The sequence below is a fragment of the Lagenorhynchus albirostris genome, chromosome 3 (assembly GCF_949774975.1).
Source record: "Lagenorhynchus albirostris chromosome 3, mLagAlb1.1, whole genome shotgun sequence".
In the NCBI taxonomy this organism is placed as follows: Eukaryota; Metazoa; Chordata; class Mammalia; order Artiodactyla; family Delphinidae; genus Lagenorhynchus; species Lagenorhynchus albirostris.
In genome coordinates, this window is record NC_083097.1 from 92732880 (window position 1) to 92755396 (window position 22517).

The 22517-nt window shown below is 34.6% G+C and overlaps 1 protein-coding gene across 2 annotated transcripts in view; it reads left to right on the forward strand.

Annotated features, from left to right (window-relative positions):
* YTHDC2 (YTH N6-methyladenosine RNA binding protein C2) overlaps positions 1 to 10514 on the forward strand; it is a 68552-nt gene extending 58038 nt beyond the window's left edge. The window contains exons 27-30 of one of the 2 annotated variants that reach the window (XM_060143405.1): positions 3575 to 3778; positions 4532 to 4714; positions 5939 to 6026; positions 6155 to 10514. In XM_060143405.1, the coding sequence (XP_059999388.1) occupies positions 3575 to 3778; positions 4532 to 4714; positions 5939 to 6019 (468 nt within the window). In that variant the 3' untranslated portion in view covers positions 6020 to 6026; positions 6155 to 10514. Of the gene's footprint in view, positions 1 to 3574; positions 3779 to 4531; positions 4715 to 5938 lie in introns of both variants that reach the window. The other variant, XM_060143404.1, reaches the window with a different exon arrangement.
* Positions 10515 to 22517: the final 12003 nt, after the last annotated feature.

Sequence of the window (22517 nt, forward strand, 5' to 3'; positions counted from 1 at the left end):
ATAATTTTTTGGTGTTTGCCTGTACAGTTGTTCCAGAGCCATCTGTTGAAAAGATCTTTTTTTCATTGAATTACCTTGGCACCTTTGTCAAGAATCAATTGACCATAAATATGTTTTCTACTTTTTGGACTCTATTTCATTGATCTGCATACTTCTCCTTTGCCAGTGCTACAGTGACTTGATTATATAATAGCTTCCTAGTAAGTCTTGAAATCAGTTAATGATTTTTCTCCAACTTTGTTCTTCTTTTGCAAAATTGTTTTCACTCTTCTGCAATCTTTGTGCTTTTGTATAAACTTAGAAGAAGCTTGTCAATTTCTACAGAAAAACTTTTTGGTATTTTGAGTGGAATTGCACTAAATCTATAGATCAACTTGAAAATCTACAATTAACAATTTTTAGTCTTCCAATCCATAAGCATAGCTGCATTTATTTAGATAGTCTTTAATTTCTCTCAACAGTGTTTTGTGAATTTCAGAGTTCAAATATTACAGTTTTTTTGTTACATTTATTCCTAAATAGTTTATATTTTTGATGCTGTTGTTCTTTTTAAATTTTAAGTTTCAGTTCATTGGTATCATATAGAAATACATTTGATTTTTGTATATTTATCCTATATCCTATGACCTTACTTCACTTATTAATTCTATTAGCTTTTTATGTAGATCTCTCAGGATTTTCTACATGGACAATCATGCTGTTAATAAAGGTAGTTTTACTTCTTTCCTTTCCAAAGTGAACGCCGTTTATTTCTTTTCTTGCCTTATATCTATGGCTAGAACCTGCAATAAAATATTTAATAAAGATGCTGAGAGCCCTCCTCTTTGTCTTGACCTTAGAGGGTAAATCTTAAGTCTTCCACCATTTAGTGGGATGTTTTCTTTTGGATCTAGTTTGATAAGAAGGTTTGTTAGGAATAAGCATTGAATTATACTCAGTGTTTTGTTTTTTTTACATCTATTGAAATGATAACACAATTCTTTTTTTTTTTTTGGTCTGTTAATATAATGGATTTCATTGATTGATTTTCTAATGTTTATACCTCTCTTGGTCATAATCTATTATCCTTTTAAAATATTGCTAGATGTGATTTTGTTCAATCAAAAATTTTGTTAAATGAGGGATCTTTGTTTATGAGAGATATTATTCTCTAGTTATCTTTTCTTATGTTATCTTTGGATGGTTTTGGTATCAGGATAATGCTGCACTCTTAAAGATTAGTTGGGAAGTGTTCCTTCCACTTCAATTTTTTGGAAGAGATGTATAGATTTGGTATTGTTTCTTCCTTAAATGTTTGATAGAATTCACTAGTTAAGTCATTTTTACCTTACCCTAATGTATCCTGAATCAGTATTATGCCCTTTCAGTTACAGTTTGAGAACCTTGCAATAATGTACTTTTATTTTACCCTTCAATCCATTATGTTATTGGTTTCATACATTTTTTTTTCAGCATATGTTATAAATGCCACAATGTATTGCTTTTTATTTACATAGTCAATTATCTTTTTATCAAAAGTTAGGAAAATGTCCTGTATATTTACTCAATATTTACAGTTTCCTGTGCTTTTTATTCTTTTGTATTGACACGAATTTCTGTCTTGGATCATATTCTTCTGGCTGAAAACCTTCTTTTAACATTTCTTTAAGTACAGATCTGCAGGAAATGAATTCTTCTAGCTTTTGTGTGAAAATTCTTTTTCACCTTTATTTTTGAAAGATATTTTTACTGTGTATATAATTCTAGGTTAACAGTGACTTTCTTTCATTATTATAATATTAGTAGTTTACATAGTTTCTCATGAGATGTCTACTATCATTCTTATCTTTCTTTCTCCATATATAATTTGTCTTTTTTTCCCTACCTGCTTTTAAGATTTTCTTTTTCCACTGGTTTTCAGCAATTTGATTTTGATATGACTCGGTCTGGTTCTCTTTATATTTCCTGTTTAATCTGTATATTTATAGTTTCCATCAATTTTGGGAAATTTAACACCATTTTTTTCATATTTTTTTTATATCTCATCTCTCGTCCTTCTTCTCTGGAACTCTAGGTATACAAATGTAAGACTACTTGATATTGTTCCACGGGTCACTGATATTCTCTTCATTTTTTTCAGTTGTTTTTGTCTCTTTCCTTCATTTGAGATCATTTCTATTGCTACATCTTTAAATTCACTGATATTTTTATTTGTAATGTTTAATCTGATGTGCATTCTTTTTAGTGTATTTTTACTTCATATATTATATTTTAATCTCCAGAACTTCCTTTGGGTCTTTAAAAAAATACCTTCTATTTCCCCACTCATCACATTTATGTTTCCTCCACCTTCTTGAACATAGCACATAGATTTAGGATAGCTGCTTTAAATTCTTATCTCCTAATATCATCATCTGTCAGATCTCACTCTGTTCCTGTTGATTAATCTTTTTCTGGTTGTGTGTCATATTCTCCTGTTGTTTGCATTCCTTAAAATTTTGTTTGGCTGCTATATTTTTGTTGTATTTCTTTAAATAGTGTTAGACATTTTTCTGATACACAGTTAAGTTAGTTGCAATCAGTGTAATCCTTCCGGGATTTGCTTTTAGGCAGTGTTAGGGTGGATCCAGGGCAGTTTTTATTCTGATACTAATTTAGTTCCAGTACTAAGGTATGATCCTTCTGTGGGCTAATGCACTATGTATTACAAGTTCTTTCTCTTCTGTCTGGAATAAGATGAAGTATTCCCAACCGTGTGTGAGCTCTAAGAACTCTTTTCCTTTGGATCTTTCCTGGCCTCAGGTCATTTTTTCTTACCTATGTGCAGGTCACTACTTAGCCAAAAACTTCTGGGAACCCCTTCTGCAGTTCCCTGGGAGTTCTCTTCCCATGAAGCTTCCTTCTATATAGTACACTGCCATGGAAAATCTAGTTACCTTGGCCTTTAAACTCTAAGGTCTGTGTCTGCAATTCAGTAAGACCATTGGATTCTGTTTGTGTTTCCCTTCCCGCATTTCCTGGAAACTGTATCGAGGCGGTAAGCTGGAGCAATTTTTGTTTTGTTTTCAGACTTCGCAAGTTTATTAAAATATTTTCTGAAAGTACATTTGGAGTGTAAATCAAAGTTGGCAAACCAGGATCCTTTCTTTCTTTCTGTCTTTCTTTTTTTGTGGTGTGTGGGCCTCTCACTGTTGTGGCCTCTCCCGTTGTGGAGCACAGGCTCTGGATGCGCAGGCTCAGCGGCCATGGCTCATGGGCCCAGCCGCTCCGTGGCATGTGAGATCTTCCTGGACCAGGGCACAAACCCGTGTCCCCTGCATCAGCAGGCGGACTCTCAACCACTGCGCCACCAGGGAAGCCCAGGATCCTTTCTTGATAAGGGATTTTGAATACTCTGAAAATGAGTGCTTGGTTTTGGCTCTTTAACCTCATTTTAATTGAGCCTTGTGTAGGTTTTCAGGCATGATAGAGCTATTTGCATTTGTTGACTGTTTGGTAAAATATTTTGGTTTATATATTTATGAAGATGTTTAATGGAGCCTGTTGATTTTGAAAGGTCAAATTACCTTTCAAGAATTTATACTTCCTTTTTTAGGGCTCAAAATCTCCTTCACCAAGACCAAATATGCCTATTCGATACTTCATAATGAAGAGTAGCAATCTGAGAAACCTTGAAATTTCTCAACAGAAGGGTATCTGGTCTACAACCTCTAGTAATGAGAGGAAGCTAAACCGAGCCTTTTGGGAAAGCAGCATGGTTTACTTGATATTTTCTGTTCAAGGATCTGGACATTTCCAGGTGAGCCATCCTGAAGCAGTAAAAGGGCATTGTTCTTCTGTCTGCAGATTAGATCATTTAAATCATAGAGGTTAAAAAGAAGCTGGCTTTTTATTGCATTGGAATGCAAGAATGCATTGTGCTTGGATGAGGAATATATTGCACCTCTTCAAAGGAATGATGTATAGGGATCCCTTTACTTTTGCCTTGTTTTACCAGAGCTTTTCCAGATAAACAATTTTTCCTTTTGAGACAACTTTAGATTTACTATTTCTCAGGTGGATTAAAAGTAATGAGAAGCGTGACTTTTTGATAAAATGTTTATTTTAAATAGGCCAAAGAGATTAGTTTTGACTGTCAGGAAACTGAGTGTGTTTCTTAACTCATCTTTATTTGATGTATATCTGAATTTATAAAATAATGAATTATTATTTGATATTATTATCATTTTTGGAATTAAAAACCCAGAAGTTACATTGTATCCATTTGTAATGGATAAATGTGGGTTTAGAACTATGATATATTATTTAGAAAATATCTGTTTGTATTTTAAATTATATTAGAAGGCTGGAATTGGTCTCTCCTCTAAAATTTGCTAATTCATCTTTTTATAAAAAACAATGGGTGGCTTTCTGCATTTTTGTTCTATATTATTTTTATATTACATTTTTACCTTAAAATAAAAAAAAAACAACTCAGAGTTTCTCAGATAAATTGAATTCAGAGTCTTAATGTCATCCTCACCTTCACCATTTCCCCTCATTTTACCCACAGGGATTTTCTAGAATGTCTTCTGAGATAGGAAGGGAGAAGAGTCAGGACTGGGGTTCAGCTGGACTAGGAGGAGTGTTTAAGGTGGAGTGGATACGAAAAGAAAGTCTTCCCTTTCAGTTTGCACACCATTTACTCAATCCTTGGAATGACAACAAGAAAGTCCAGATAAGCAGAGATGGGCAGGTATGCAATGGCATTTAATATTTTTCTTCCACTCTTCTTTTTGTTTTGTTTGGATGTTATTCAGTGATTTGTTTGAGGAGCAAATGCAAGAATACAAATTGTATATTCTATGTGCACATGGGGAGATAATGGTTCAGATTTGTAAAAGTGCTAGTTAAAAGCCTACTTTCAAATGTGCCTGACAGAGCTCACTGTTTTTTTTTAACATTTTGTAAATTTGACTTTGCTCTGTCATTGCATATATAAAATCTTTCACAAGTCAATTCTTGGAGGTTCCTGTTTAACTAAAGATATGATCAAAACCTAGTGTAATTCTGAAGTTATTTCACTAAAGTCTAAGGATAACAACAGTATCTAAGTTCTTTATGGCTTTAACTAATGATATAACATAAATAATAACCTTTTAATATTTTTGTGGCTTGTTTTATTTTTATTATGCTTTGCTTTGCCTTCATGATGCTGCTATGTATTTTAAACTAGTTAAGGTGATGGGAATTAACATATATTGATATATTGACTACTGGGCTAGCTTCTTTATATGAGGTAGTTCAATTCTTAGGCCTAAAATGAGTTATTAGCCAAATATTTTATAGGAGAAAATAGATTCAGAGAATCTATCTAGTCTTGCCTAAGGTCACATCTAATACTTTATTTGAACAAGTGTGACTCAGTTCAAATCACCATATGAAAAGTGTTAGGGTTCCTTTTAAGTGCACATGATGTCACAAGGGGACTATAAATGCTCTTTTCAAATATATAAAAATATTTTCATTTTTATTCTATAATAATGATTTTGAAATAAGTCACATTCCTTATAGTCATCCAAGATAGTTTCTTGAGAAAAATACCCCAAACATCTAATATGCTAAGTATCACCATAAACCTTTGGAAGTTTAAGCTGAGTGCTTTTGCTAAATCTCCATGAAAACAAAATTCGTTATTTCCAGATAGAAAAAATTGCAGAAGAACTCCCTGGAAATTTCTTACCATTTTGTCACAGAGAGTTGCAATATATGCAGGTTAACTACAATCTTGGAAATCTGGAAGTCAATTCTGAATCTTAATGAAAAGAATTAGAGCAATGCATAACATAGGAGTTTAGCATGTTCTTGTAGAAACATGGAATTTGATTTGATTTTCTTACATTTTTATCAGTATAGGTTTTGATGATAAAAAATTCAGTCTAGTCCTTTTTATGTTCATTCTGACTTTTGGTTTATCTAGGAACTAGAACCTCAGGTTGGTGAACAGTTGCTCCAGTTATGGGAACGCCTTTCATTGGGAGAAAAAACCACAACTGATTGACATTCAGGTTATACCATACTTGACTTTGAGTACTGGCAGTATTTGTGATCATTAAGGATATCTTTCAGATTATTTATCTTTTCTTTTTTTCTTCTTTTTCTTCCTCTTCTTCTTCTTTTTTTTTAACCCTTCCAGACTTCTTAGCTTCAGAAGAACATCATGCCTACTCATAACCACTGAATGCACTGACTTCCAAAAACTGAAATGGGGTTGTGTGTTATTCTGAATGGGCTTTTCTGGTTTAAAGTGTTGCTTTAGAACCACCATCTTCATATAAAAGAGAAAAGGATAATTTAATTTTTATAGTGATCATAGGGAATGATTATATGTTTGTTAATATGTTTATAATTGAATGAAATAGTTTCATTATTTAACACAATAGCAGTTAAACATACTTAATTTGAAGTTAAACATTTCATTTGTTTGAAACACTGACTTAGAACTCTTATTGGTGATTTTTTTTAACGCAGAGTAAATTGTTTACTTTTAAGAAAGGTCTGACTATATCTGTCCATCTGAGCAACGTTTTAGAAGAGTCAACTCTAAAGATTTATCATTAAAAAACAAGCAAAGAAAAGCAAATGACCAAAATCTAAAAATGTCCCTTTCAAAAATAATGTGTGCTGATTAAGGACTATTCATTGTGCCATTTTTAACCTGAGGCACATTAAGGAAGAAAAAAAAAGAAAGGATGTTCTTTTTTTGCAACTATGAAATGCAGTAAAAATTGAAGAAAGGCAGAATTCCTCCCTGACTTTGATCAGATCAGATTAAGTGCTTAGTTTTATTCCTGGTGCTACCTCTTTTAACCTGATGTGTCCCAAACATTCTTTTCTCCTACATTACAGTCGTCACACATCTCTGATATAAAAACAGTGATTATGATCTCTTTGTTTTGGCTAGAGAAAGTTGATTTAGACAGGTTAAAAATTTAAGTAAATTATACAAGTTGAAAAGAAATGCTCTAAACAGCTACTGGTAGCTTGGTTTCTCTATGTCTTCCAAACTGAAGCCTCCAAACGCCACAATTCTAAATGCCTTCTATTTGTTTTCTAGTACTTTTTATTCTACTTATGTTTCCAGGTAAGATTTCTCTTTTTTTGCATTTGTGGTTTAATAAATGGTGGATAACTTTTTGTAAACCCATGTTAGTGCCAACTCTCATGTATTTCTTTGCCATCTCAGAATTATTTGGTTTGCTCTCTTTACCACAATTGTCTATGAAGTTTCCTTAGACGCTTTCTGAAGGGAAATAGAGGTACAGGGAGAAATCAAAGAAATGTCTTGGTTACTGAGTTCTAAATAGAACAGGTTTGATAGCACTTCTCATGATGCAGTTGGGTCATTGCCATGTAACAAAAAACCAACATGAATATGATTTAAAGACAAAAAGAAAACTCTAAGTCCTCTGCTTCTGTATTTGACAACAAAGAAGTGAAAAATCATGGGTCAACATAAAATCTTGGGAACTCTTCTACTTTCTCTGGGAGAGCATTATATGTTGGTGCATTAGTTTAAAATGTTGGCTGTGACTTTTGCCTGTATTTGTAGGTACAGGATTTTTGTTTGTTTTATACTTTGAAACATAACTGTAAATTAAGCCTATGTGAATTATGTTCCACTATATGCGTATTACACTTCTTTTCCTATTAGAGCAAGTTGTGGTTTTCTGATAATGGATACATTTTGTTTAGGTACATATTTAGCAGTTCACAGTGTCCTAATTTGGAAGTAAGAACTTCTAAAAAATAGAAGTTGTTTTAATTTCCATCTGTTTTCTAATATATATCCCTGTATGTAAATGATGAGTTTGTTGATATTTAAGATGAACACAATTTGAATGTAATTAAAATGCTGTTTTTTGGAAGAGATGAACTTTAAACATACTTATTAAATGAAGTTCTGTTAAATCATTAAAATTTTGTTATTTCTGACACTATATAGTAGGACTAAGGTAACAATGATCAACAATACCCCTTGAGATATTAATGAATTTCATACACTTTGAAGAATACTAAATTGCAATAGAAGGTGATGGCCTCATATCAATACCTCCCCCTCAAAAAAAAATTGCCTTATTATGATAGGGGAATGGGGAAAATCCCAAGACGTGTTTTTATATAAAATCCTTTGCTTATTAATAGAATATGTAGCCGTGGACCTTTTGTTCTCAGGACACTGCATGATGGTACTGCATTATTGCATCCACTGAACAACCCAGCTTCACTCTACCAATTACAGCAAAGATAGACAATAAGGAAAGAATAATCTCAAATGAGTACTTCAAGAAAAGGCATGTTCATTTAAGAATTTATGCTCAGAGACTCATTCTTCACCATTTAAAACCTTATATCCTGAGACAGAGAAAGTGTTAAGGAATAAGTCAAATGAACTTAACCCCTGAATCAACACCAGGGTGAAAAACTGGACACATAATTCACAAGTGGCCACACCTCTCAGTCTGAATAAGCTTCCCGCAGCACAGATGCTCACTATGCTCCTGAATTCTCCATGATTCCTCTCTACCCAGAGGACCATACAGTGCAGTCAGTATAGCCAGGGCCACTGGATGCATCATGGTCTTTCTAGCCAAAAATGAATTTCTACTTGGCTGTCTAATAAAATGTCAAATTCTGTATATTCAAAATTGAACTACAGTTCTTTCCCCACAATCTATTCCACTTAAAGCTGTCCTATTTTCAATTGATGCCAGTTTCATTCTTTTGGTTGTTCAGGCCAGAAAACTTGGAGTCATCCATGATTCCTTTATTTCTCTCAAACTAATCCATCAGAAAATTTTCTTGGCTTCACCTTCAAAATATATCTAGACTCCAGCTGTTTCTCACCACATGTGTCATAACTACTCTGGACTGAGCCACCATCATTCCTAAGATGTCTTCCCTTTTCTCCTGTTCCTCATGCCACCAATCTGTTTTCAACACAGAAATCAGTAGTCCTTTAAAAACATTAAATCAGTTCATATTACTCTGTTGCTCAAAACCCTTCAGCGACTCCCCATTTCGCTCAAAGCCAAAGTCCTTATAATGGTATAAGCACCTTTTATGATCTGGTCCCCCATTACATCTCTGAACTTCTCTACTCTACTCTCCTCCTCTGCTCATTCCACTTTAGCCACATTGACCTCCTCACTATTCCTTGAATATACCAGGCACCTTCCAGCATCAGAGACTAGTTTTAGCTATTCACTCTGCCTACTCTTCTCAGAATATCTGTTTGGCCAATTAGTTGTGTCATCATTCAGTGTTAGGTTTACTGTAAATGTTTTAAAAAATTTATTTAACTTCTAGAATTAACAAACAGTAAAATCAAATTTTTCTTAGATGTATAGCTTTATGAATTTTAACACATGTACAGATTTATGTAACTTCCACCACAATCAAGATACAGTTCCATCACCTCCAAAACTCCCTCATGCTACCCCTTTATAGTTATATACCCTTAACACCTGCCAGCCATTGGTCTGTTCTCTGACATTTCTAGCTTTCTCCTTTTGAGAATATCATTTAAACAAATCATACAGTGTGTAACCTTTTGGGTCTGGTTTCTTTCACTCATCATAATGCCTTTAAGAGTGATCCAAGTTGTGTATATCGAAGTTCATTTCTTTTTATCGTGAGTAGTATTCCATTGTATAGAATGTGCCACATTTTGTTTTTAACCATTTACTTGTCAAATGGTATTTAGATTGTTTTCCATTTTGTGTGTGTGTGTGTGATTATACGTAAAACAGCTAAACATTTGTGTACAGTATTTTGTGTGGAAATATGTTTCCATTTCTTGAGTAAATACCTAGGACTGGGATTGCTGGATCATATGGTAAGTGTATGTTTTATTTTATAAGAAACTGCCAAACTGTTTTCCAGAGTGGCTATACCATTTTTCATTCCTACCAGCGATGTCTTAGAGTTCTTGGTTGCTCCACATACTTGACAGTACTTACTATTGCTAGTATATTTTATTTTCATCATTCTATTAGGTGTGTGATAGCATCTGATCATCGTTTTAAGTTGTATGTCTCTAATGGCTATTAATATTGACCATCTTTTCATGTGCTCTCTTAGTCTCTTTAGGATGCTATAACAAAATACTACAAATTGTGTGGCTTGTAAACAACCAAAATTTATTTCTCATAGTTCTGGAGCCTGGAAGGCCAAGATCAAGGTGCCAACATGGTTGAGTTTGGGTGCAAGCCCTCTTCCTGCTTGCAGATTGCTGACTACTTACTGTGTCTTCACATGGTAGAAGGGGATTTTAAAGGCACTAATCTCATTCATAAGGGCTCAGCCCTCATCGTCTAATCACCTGCCAAAGGTCCCAGAAAGATTCCTAATATCATCACATTGGGCATTAGAATTTCAACATAAGAATTTTGAGGGCACACAAACATTCAGCCTCTAGCAGTCACCCTCCATCTTTGGTGAAGTGCCTGTCTAAGTGTTTTGACCATTTAAAAATTAAATCATTTGTTTTCTTACTGTTGAGTTTGGGGATTTCATTATATTTTTGGAATACAAGTTCTTTGTCAGATATGTGATTAAAAATTTATTTTTCTCTCTGTAGCTTTTAATTCTCATAACAGTATTTTTTGTATTTTTAAATTTTTTTAAAAAAATCAGTTTTTTTCTTTTATGAATCATGATTTAGGTGTCATCTAAGAAGTCTTTTGCCTAATCCTTAGTCATGAAGATTTTCTCCTATGTTTCCTTCTAAAAGTTCTGTAGTTATATGTCTTATATTTAGATTCATGATCCATTTTGGGTTAATATTTGTACAGGTTGTGATATTTAGGTTGAGGTTTATTTTTAATGCATATGAATGTCCAGTGGTTTCAACACCATTGTTGAAAACTTTACCTTTATTGAATTGTCTTTGCACCTTTGACAAAAATCAGTTTGCCTATTTCTTTGGCTCTATTTCTGGACTCTCTATTATGTCCCATTGATTTATATATTTGTCCTTCACCAATACTGAAGTCTTGATTATTGGTGTTTTAGAGTAATTTTTAAAAATTGGGTAGTGAGGACTTGCACTTCTAACCAAGATGGGGAGTAACATGGACCGTATTTACTTTCTTTCCTGAAACAACATTAAAAAAATAAGACAAAATACATGAAGCTGCAGTTTTCAAGACACTGGACATCAGGTGAAGGACAGTAATTCCTGAGACATAGGAAACAAACAAGGTGAGTCCTACAATTGCCCAAGCTTACTGCCTCAGAGGGTTTCCAGACTGTGGCATAGGGAGGGGAACTGAAGCAGAACTTGAAAGTTTCTGAGTTGAGGAGACAGAGGTTAGAGTGGGGAAACCAGAGCAGCTAGAGTTCATAGAAGAGAAGACCAGAGAGGGTAGAACTGCATAGCAGGTGAACCCCAGAGATCTGTCGGTCTCCGTGGAATACTCATCAGAGTGCCGATCAGGTCATGCATGCACAGAAACTGCCTGAGGTCAGGAAAAGAACCATCTGAAAGGATTAAAGGGAATAGTGCCTGGTGCTTATAAAAGGCTAGTAATAGTAACTCTTCTCACTAGCCAGACTTGTAAAAATTCAAAAAAAGGCAGAAAAGAGGAAAAAAGAAAGAACAAATGGAAATAACAAATGGAAACAAAATAAATAGAAAACAAATAATGAGATGATAGACTCAAACATAACAAAAGCAATAATCATATTAATGTCTAAAAATCCCAGTTAACAAGGAGAGCTTGTCAGACTGGATAAAAAAAAAATCAAGACTCAATTACATGATGCCTACAAGAAATATACTTTAAATATGAAAACAAATAGGTTAAAAGTTTTAAAAAATGGGAGAAGTTATACCATGCTACTATTAGTAAACAAACAAACAAAAACCTAGAATGGCAGTAGAATTCAGAGCAATGACTATAAAGACAGGGTTGAAGACAGGCAGTTAGTAATAATACAAGGATCAATTGACATAATCCTAAATATGTAGGCACCTAATTAAAAGAGCTTCAAAATACTTAAGTGAAAGTTGATAGAACTGAAAGGATAAGTTCACAATATTGTCAGATTTCAATACCTCTCTCTCAATAGTTGATAGAAAAAGTAAGCAAAAAATCAGCAAATATATTGTAGACTTGAAGAACACTATCAACCAAATTGACCTAATTAACATTTATAGAACTTACCAACCAACAGCAGCAGGATATACACTCTTTTCAAGTACACACAGAATATCATGATAGACCACTTTGTGGACCATGACACAAATCTCAATACATTTATTTATTAATTTATTTTTTCTTGTGGTAAGAGCATTTAACATGAGGTCTACCCTCACCAAATTTTTAAGTGTACAATACAATAATGTTAACTATAGGCATGGTGTTGTACAGCAGATTTCTAGAACTTATTCATCTCCATTTCCCACTCCCCCTGTTCCCTGGCAACCATTATTGTATTCTCTGTCTCTATGATTTTGACTACTTTAAATACCTCATAAAGTGAATGATGCAGTATTTGTCCTCCTGTAACTGGTTTATTTTAGTTAGCATAATGTTCTCCAGGTTCATTCATGGTGTTGTGTTTGGCAGGATTTCCTTCCTTTTCAAGGCTGGATAATATTTCATTGTAGGTATGTACCACATTTTCTTTATCCATTCATCTTTTGATAGACATTTAGGTTGTTTCTGTATCTTGGCTATTGTGAATAATAATACAGTAAACACAGAGTGCACATGTCTCTTTGAGATCCTGATTTCAGTTCTCTTGAATATATCCAGAAGTGGCATTGCTGGATCATATGATAATTCTATTTTTGAGAAATCTCAATAAATTTAAAAATGTTTCCGGTCATACAAAGTATGTTCTCTAACCACAATGGACTTAAATTAGAAATGAGTAACGTCCTACTTTAAACCAGCTAGAAAAAGCAACGTTTTCTCGCTAGTTTCCTCATAAGCTCCAGGATTGACTCTCATTGGATCAATTGGTCATGTGCTTATCTCTATACCAATCACTATGCTAATTGGCCAAATCTGTGTCAAATATTCACCCCAAACACATGGACCAAGAATAGAAGAGAAATGATCCTCTAAAGGGATATCAAAGTAATATTACCAGAATAAGCATTCTGGGGAAGGCAAAATTATCAGCTATCCACTACCAAAAGCTACTAGAACTAATTAGTGTGTTTAACGAGGTTGCAGGATACAGGGTCAGTTTTTAAAAAGTGTATTTATATACAATTGTAGATTAAAAGAAATAACATTTATAGTAACATTAAAAATATCAAATACCTAGGAATAACTGACAAAAGATGTGGAAAAACTTGTGAAAGTTTTTGTACTTGTGAAAAGTACAAAATATTGCTGAGAGAAAGAAGACCTAAAAAGCAACTTGCGACTTAAACTTGTTCATGGGTTGGAAGACTCAGTATCATTAAGATGTCAGATCTCTTCAAACTCTTTATTTAACAAAATCTCAATCAAAATCCCATAAGCCTTTTTTGTAGGTATTGACAAAATTCATGTGGATTGCAAAGGATCTAGAGTAGCCAAAACAACTCTGAAAAGGAACAACTTCAGAGGACTCACAGTACCTGATTTCAAGATTCATAAAAAACTATAGTACATAAAACAGCTTGATATTGGCATACGGATAGACAGGTAGATCAGTTGAACATAATAGAGAGTCCAGAAGTAAACCCAACATCTAGGGATAACTGATTTTTTTTAAAAAAAACAAGGGCACAGAAATGCGCAGGGGAGGCTGAGGCTGAGGGTCTGGGGATCACACTTGGAGAACCACTATCCAGAGGAGACACATTGCAGCCCAACATCTCCAGCCTGCCTGACTTTAAACCAGGCCCAAATTTGAGAAGCTCAGGATCAAGCTGCTTGCCTGGACTTCCCAAAGGATAAGAAGACCGAATATATTGAGGGACATCTATAATTCTACCATCTGGAAAGCCCTAATCTATAGAAATGAAGCCGTGGGACTGACAGGGTCTTGGTGCTTCAGCTGGGTGTCAGGCCTGTGCCTCTGAGGTGGGAGAGCTGAGTTCAGGACATTGGTCAACTAAAGACCTTCCGGCACCACGTAATACCAAATGGCAAAAGCTCTCCCAGAGATCTCCACCTCAATGCTAAGACCCAGCTCCAATCAATGACCAGCAAGCTACAGTGCTGGACACCCTATGCCAAACAACTAGCAAGACGAGAACACAGCCCCACCCATTAACAGAGAGGCTGCCTAAAATCATAAGGTCACAGACACCCCAAAACACACCACTGGACACAGTCCTGCCCACCAGAAAGACAAGATCCAGCTTCATCCACCAGAACACAGTCAAGAGTCCCCTCCACCAGGAAGCCTATGCAACCCACTGAATCAACCTAAGCCACTGGGGGCAGACACCAAAAACAACAGTAACTACGAATGTGCAGCCTGTGAAAAGGAGACCCCAAATACAGTAAGTTAGGTAAAATGACAAGACAGAGAAACACACAGCAGATGAAGGAGCAAGGCAAAAACTCACCAGACAAAAGAAATGAAGAGGAAATAAGCAGTCTACCTGAAAAAGAATTCAGAGTAATGATAATAAAGAAGATCCAAAATCTTGGAAATAGAATGAAGAAAATACAAGAAACATTTAACAAGGACCTAGAAGAACTACAGAACAAACAGTGATGAACAACACAATAAATGAAATTAAAAATTCTCTAGAAGGAATCAATAGCAGAATAACTGAGGCAGAAGAACAGATAAGTGACCTAGAAGATAAAATAGTGGAAATAACTACTGCAGGGCAGAATAAAGAAAAAAGAATGAAAGGAACTGAGGACAGTCTCAGAGGCTTCTGGGACAACATTAAAGGCACCAACATTCGAATTATAGGGGTCCCAGAAAAGAAGAGAAAAAGAAAGGGACTGAGAAAATATTTGATGAGATTATAGTTGGAAACTTCCCTAATATGGGAAAGGAAATGATCAATCAAGTCCAGGAAGCAAAGAGAGTCCCATACAGGATAAATCCAAGGAGAAACATACCAAGACACATATTAATCAAACTATCAAAAATTAAACACAAAAAATATTAAAAGCAGCAAGGGAAAAAACCCAAATAACATACAAGAGAACCCCATAAGGTTAACAGCTGATCTTTCAGCAGAAACTCCAGAAGCCAGAAGGGAGTGGCAAGACATATTTAAAGTGATGAAAGGGAAAAACCTACAACCAAGATTACTCTACCCAGCAAGGATATCATTCAGATTTGACAGAGAAATTAAAACCTTTACAGACAAGCAAAACCTAAGAGAATTCATCAGCCCCAAACCAGCTTTACAACAAATGCTAAAGGAACTTCTCTAGGCGGGAAACACAGAGAAGGAAAAGATCTACAATAACAAACTGAAAACAATTAAGAAAATGGTAATAGGAACATACATATCGATAATTATCTTAAAAGTAAATGGATTAAATGCTCCAACCAAAAGACACAGACTGGCTGAATGGATACAAAAACAAGAGATATATTTGCTGTCTACAAGAGACCCACTTCAGACCTAGGAACACATACAGACTGAAAGTGAGGGGGTGGAAAAAGATATTCCATGCAAATGGAAATCAAAAGAAAGCTGGAGTAGTAATTCTCATATCAAACAAAATAGACTTTAAAATAAAGACTATCACAAGAGACAAGAAAGGACACTACATAATGATCAAGGGGTCAATCTAAGAAGATATAACAATTGTAAATATTTATGCACCCAGCATAGGAGCACCTCAATACATAAGGCAAATGCTAACAGCCATAAAAGGGGAAATCAACAGTAACACCATCGTAGGGGACTTTAACACCCCACTTTCACCAATGGACAGATCATCCAAAATGAAAATAAGGAAACACAAGCTTTAAATGATACATTAAGCAAGATGGACTTAATTGATATTTACAGGACATTCCATCCAAAAACAACAGAATACACTTTCTTCTCAAGTGCTCATGGAACATTCTCCAGGATAGGTCATATCTTGGGTCACAAATCAAGCCTGGTAAATTTAAGAAAATTGAAATCATATCAAGTATATTTTCTGACCATAATGCTATGAGACTAGATATCAATTACAGGAAAAAATCTGTGAAAAAATACAAACACATGGAGGCTAAACAATACACTACTTAATAACCAAGAGATCACTGAAGATGTCGAAGAGGAAATCAAAAAATACCTAGAAACAAATGACAATAAAAATATACGCCCGAAAACCTATGGATGTAGCAAATGCAGTTCTAAGAGGGAAGTTTATAGCAATACAATCCTACCTCAAGAAACAAGAAACATCTCAAATAAACAACCTAACCCTACACCTAAAGCAATTAGAGAAAGATGAACAAAAATCCCCAAAGTTAGCAGAAGAAACCATAAAGATCAGATCAGAAATAAATGAAGAAGAAATGAAGGAAACAATCGCAAAGATCAGTAAAACTAAAAGATGGTTCTTTGAGAAGATAAACAAAATTGATAAACCATTAGCCAGACTAATCAAGAATAAAAGGGAGAAGACTCATCAATAGAATTAGAAATGAAAAAGAAGTAACAATGGACACTGCAGAAATACAAAGGATCAGGAGAGATTACTACAAGCAACTCTATGCCAAAAATGGACAAGTTGGAAGAAATAGACAAATTCTTAGAAAAGCACAAACTTCTGAGACTGAACCAGGAAGAAATAGAAAATATAAACACACCAATCACAAGCACTGAAATTGAGACTGTGATTTAAAATCTTCCAAAAAACAAAAGCCCAGGACCAGGTGGTATCACAGGTGAATTCTATCAAACATTTAGAGAAGGGCTAACACCTATACTTCTCAAACTCTTCCAAAATATAGCAGAGGGAGGAACACTCCCAAACTCCTTCTATGAGACCACCATCACCCTGATACCAAAACCAGACAAAGATGTCACAAAGAAAGAAAACTACAGGCCGATATCACTGATGAACATAGATGCAAAATCCTCAACAAAATACTAGCAAACAGAATCCAACAGCACATTAAAAGGATCACATGCCATGATCAAGTGGGGTTTATCCCAGGAATGGAAGGATTTCTCAATATATGCAAATCAATCAATGTGATACACCATATTAACAAATTAAAGGAGAAAAACCATATGATCATCTCAATAGATGCAGGAAAAGCTTTCGACAAAATTCAACACCCATTTATGATAAAAATCATCCAGAAAGTAGGCATACAGGAAACTTACATCAATATAATAAAGGCCATATATGACAAACCTACAGCTAACCTCGTTCTCAAGGGTGAAAAACTGAAACCATTTCCTCTAAGATCAGGAACAAAACAAGGTTGTCCACTCTTACCACTATTATTCAACATAGTTTTGGAAGTTTTAGCCACATCAATCACAAAAGAAAAAGAAATAAAAGGAATCCAAATCAGAAAAGAAGAAGTAAAGCTGTCACTGTTTGCAGATGACATGATACTATACATAGAGAATCCTAAAGACTCTACCAGAAAATTACTAGAACTAATCAATGAATTTGGTATAGTAGCAAGATACAAAATTAATGCACAGAAATCTGTTGTATTTCTATACACTAATGATGAAAAATCTGAAACATAAATTAAGGAAACACTCTGATCTACCATTGCAACAAAAAGAATAAAATACCTAGGAATAAACCTACCTAAGGAGACAAAATACCTGTATGCAGAAAACTATAAGACACTGATGAAAGAAATTAAAGATGATACAAACAGATGACAATATACCATGTCCTTGGACTGGAGGAATCAACATTGTGAAAATGACTATACTACACAAAGCAATCTACAAATTCAATGCAATCCCTATCAAACTACCAATGGCATTTTTCACAGAACGAGAACAAAAAAGTTCACAATTTGTATGGAAACACAAAAGACCCTGAATAGCCAAAGCAGTCTTGAGAAAGAAAAACAGAGCTGGAGGAATCAGGCTCCCTGATTTCAGACTATACTACAAAGCTACAGTAATGAAGACAGTATGGTACTGGCACAAAAACAGAAATATAGATCAATGGAACAGGATACAAAGCCCAGAATTAAACCCATGCACATATGGTCACCTTATTTTTGATAAAGGAGGCAAGATTATACAATGGAGAAAAGACAGCCTCTTCAATAAGTGGTGCTGGGAAAACTGGACAGCTGCATGTCAAGAATGAACTTAGAACATTCCCTAACACCACACAGAAAAATAAACTCAAAATGGATTAAAGACCTAAACGTAAGGCCAGACACTATAAAACTCTTAGAGGAAAACATAGGCAGAACATTCTCTGACATAAATCACAGCAAGATCCTTTCTGACCCACCTCCCAGAGAAATGGAAATTAAAAAAATAAACAAATGGGACCTAATGAAAGTTAAGAGCTTTTGCACAGCAAAGGAAACCATAAACAAGACAAAAAGACAACCCTCAGAATGGGAGAAAATATTTGCAAATGAAGCAACTGACAAAGGATTAATCTCCAAAATTTACAGGCAGCTCAATATCGAAAAACCAAACAACCCAATCCAAAAATGGGCAGATGATCTAAACAGACATTTCTCCAAAGAAGATATACAGATTGCCCACAAACAGATGAAAGATGCTCAACATCACTAATCATTAGAGAAATGCAAATCCATACTACAATGAGATACCACCTCACACCAGTCAGAATAGCCATCATCAAAAAATCTACAAACAATAAATGCTGGAGAGGGTGTGGAGAAAAGGGGACTCTCTTGCACTGTTGGCGGGAATGTAAATTGATACAACCACTATGGAGAACAGTATGGAGGTTCCTTAAAAACTAAAAATAGAACTACCATACAACCCAGCAATCCCACTACTGGGCATATACCCTGAAAAAACCATAATTCAGAAAGAGTCATGTACCACAATGTTCATTGCAGCTCTATTTACAATAGCCAGGACATGGAAGCAACCTAAGTGTCCATCGACAGATGAATGGATAAAGAAGATGGAATATTACTGAGCCATAAAAAGAAACGAAATTGAGTTATTTGTAATGAGGTGGATGGACCTAGAGTCCGTCATACAGAGTGAAGTAAGTCAGAAAGAGAGAAACAAATACTGTATGCTGACAAATATATATGGAATGTAAAACAAAAAAATAATAAGTTTCTGAAGAACCTAGGGGCAGGACAGGAATAAATACACAGATGTAGAGAATGGACTTGAGGACGCCAGGAGGGGGAAAGGTAAGCTGGGACGAAGTGAGAGAGTGGCATGGACTTATATATACTACCAAATGTAAAATAGAGAGGTAGTGGGAAGCAGCTTCATAGCACAGGGAGATCAGCTCAGTGCTTTGTAATAAGTTTCTGAAGAACCTAGGGGCAGGACAGGAATAAATACACAGATGTAGAGAATGGACTTGAGGACGCCAGGAGGGGGAAAGGTAAGCTGGGACGAAGTGAGAGAGTGGCATGGACTTATATATACTACCAAATGTAAAATAGAGAGGTAGTGGGAAGCAGCTTCATAGCACAGGGAGATCAGCTCAGTGCTTTGTGACCACCTAGAGAGATGGGATAGGGTGCAAGATGGAAGAGATAAGGAGATGTATGTATATGTATAGTTGAATCACTTTGTAATAAAGCAGAAATTAACACACCATTGTGAAGCAATTATACTCCAATAAAGATGTTAAAATAAATAAATAAAATCAAGGGCACAAAGGCAATATTGTGGAGAAAGTGTACCCCTTTCAATAAATGTGATGGAACAATTGGGTATCCATATACAAAATAATGAGCTTAGATCCATACTTCACATAATATATAAAAATTAACTCCTAATGGAACATAAGATTAAAATATAAGAGCTAAAACTATAGAACTTGTAGAAGAAAACAGGAGAAAATCTTCCTTCGTTTTCCAGAATTTTTAGATCCACTATCTCTAAAAGAACAAAAGGATAAATTTGGCTTCATCAAAATTTAAAACTTCTCTTCTTTAAAAGACACTATTAAGAGAATGAAAACACAAGCTGTAGACCGTGAGAAAACATTTGGAAGACATACATTTAATAAAGGACTGGTATCCAGAACACTTAAATTCTCCAAAATCTATAATAGGAAAAACAACCCAATTTAAAAATTGGGCCATTTCAACAGGTAGTTCACCAAAGAAGATACAGAGAAGACAAATAAGCACATGAAAAAGATGCACAATACCATTAGTCATTAGGAAGTTAAAGCTGCAATGAGATACGATTATGTATCTAGTAGAATAGCTAAAATGATAAAGACTGGCCATGCAAATGTTGGCAAGGACAGGGAGAAATTGGATTTCTCAGTCCAATGTAAAATGATACAACCACTTTAGAAAATAGTTCGGCATTTTCTTAAAAATTTAAACATACACTTACCACATTCCAGTCCTAGGTATTGACATAATTTTTCCTCACTGTTTTGCATATTTTAATTATAGTTATTATCAGATACTTTAATTGCTTTTTGATTCACTGTTTTCATGTCTGCCTTCTTCTCTGTCCACAGACATTCCTTGGAGGTGAGGAATCTTTCAATTTTATATGCTGAGTTTCTTGCCCAGTGTTTAGTAAGCATTTAATAAATATTTGCTAAGAAATTACTAAGAGCAATAATGAAAATAGCAATGAGAAAAAGTCATTATTTAATATGAATTTTACCTAGTCGTTTTTATAGTACAGTATAATATTTTATTTATTTTCACTTAAAATTATATGATGATGTTCCCTCATGGTATTGCAGACTTCTGATTCATTCATAGTAATGGCTATATAATATTGAATACATTTCATTTTTTTAGAATAAAATTATTTCATTTATTTTTCCCTATTATGAATAGTATTATTGCAAATATTTTCTTATTTTAAATAATTTCATTAGGACAGATACCCAGGAGTAGTATTACTAGATGAGAGAGTATGAACAATTCTACTATGTATTTCAAGGTATACTTAGCTACAAGTGGAGGATATAGTTCCTTAAACAGAATGATTTGGGTATGGAAATGGTCTTAGCTATACCTGGATAATTTTTTTAAAATTTCTTTTATTTATTTTTTGTTCTAGTTTTATTGAGATGTAATCGACATATAGCACTGTATAAGTTTAAGGCGTACAGCATAATGATTTGACTTACATACATCTTGAAGTGATTATCACAATAAGTTTAGTGAACAAAAAATTTTATTTTTAAATCAGGGAAATAATCTTTTTAAAAATTAGGCCTATTCTGTTTGGGTTTGAAAACACACACAAACCTGTTGGTGGTTCTTTCCCTTTCGTGTGGCAGTTTCTTAAAAAATGATTCTATAGTTACAATTAATTTTTCTCAGAACATGTTTCATCTACCCTTAATTCATCCTAGTTAACCATCAGAAACACTTATGTGAGTATGTAAATATATAGAATCCTTTATCTTGTTCCAAAGTGTATTTGAGATTGTACTAAACAAATTCTGGTGTGAAACATAGGGGAAAATAACAAAATAAGCAATGACTTATTGTATAAACAGCAAAACATAGGGTCATCAGTTAAGAGAAGTGTGCATATAAGACTGACTTATACTGCTGTAATGCACTGTCAATACTTGATCATCTTTAGAGATGTGACTTCTGGAAATTTTAGTTTTCAGTCTTTTGTTTTAAGTAGAAGTGCTGGTAAGTAAATGATAAAATATGTTGTATTGAATGAAAGTTAACTTTTGGGTCACCCCTAAGAATTTGGTGTGTGTATCAATCAAAAAGTTTGGTGTAACTTAATTGTAAGCAACACATTCTGACTTAAGCTATAAAGGAATTTATTTGAAGGATGTCAAAACAGTTTAGAGAACTGATAGGATTAAATATATGGAAATGGGCAGGGGAGTGTGTAGATGGAGTTAGAGCCAAGGAAAAGTCAGTCCAGGATCTTACCACTGGCTTTGCTGCCACTGGACACTGACAATGCTAGATTCCCACTTCTTTCTTCAATGACTTTCCCAGTCTCCTCTGTATCTTTTCCCCACCCTCTCAAGAATCAAAATTGGTGGGAGCGAATGACTGGCCAAGTGGGTCAAAGAGTAGGAAGCAGAAGCATCTGGCCTCTTCTGCCATGGACAGTGGGACCCTGCCTCCCAACCACCCAAATACAATGAAGTATCCCTCCCAAGAACAAGGAGGTTTGAATTATGGTTAGATTTTGTTTTTTTAAGGGAGACATAGATCTGTTATAACATCTACTGATTCCTGATGATTATAGTATCATTTTTTATTTTCCCAGTGGTTGAAATAATGTAAACAGTGGAGGTTCTTAACCTGTGGCCCATGCATGATTGGAGAGGCCTCGACAGGGCCATATGTTCCCTGAAATTGTATGCAGAATTTAGGTATATATGACTTTATCATTTTTTGGGGAATCTCCAAGAGGCCCATAATGTATAAAAAGTTAAGAAATACAGGCGCTTCCC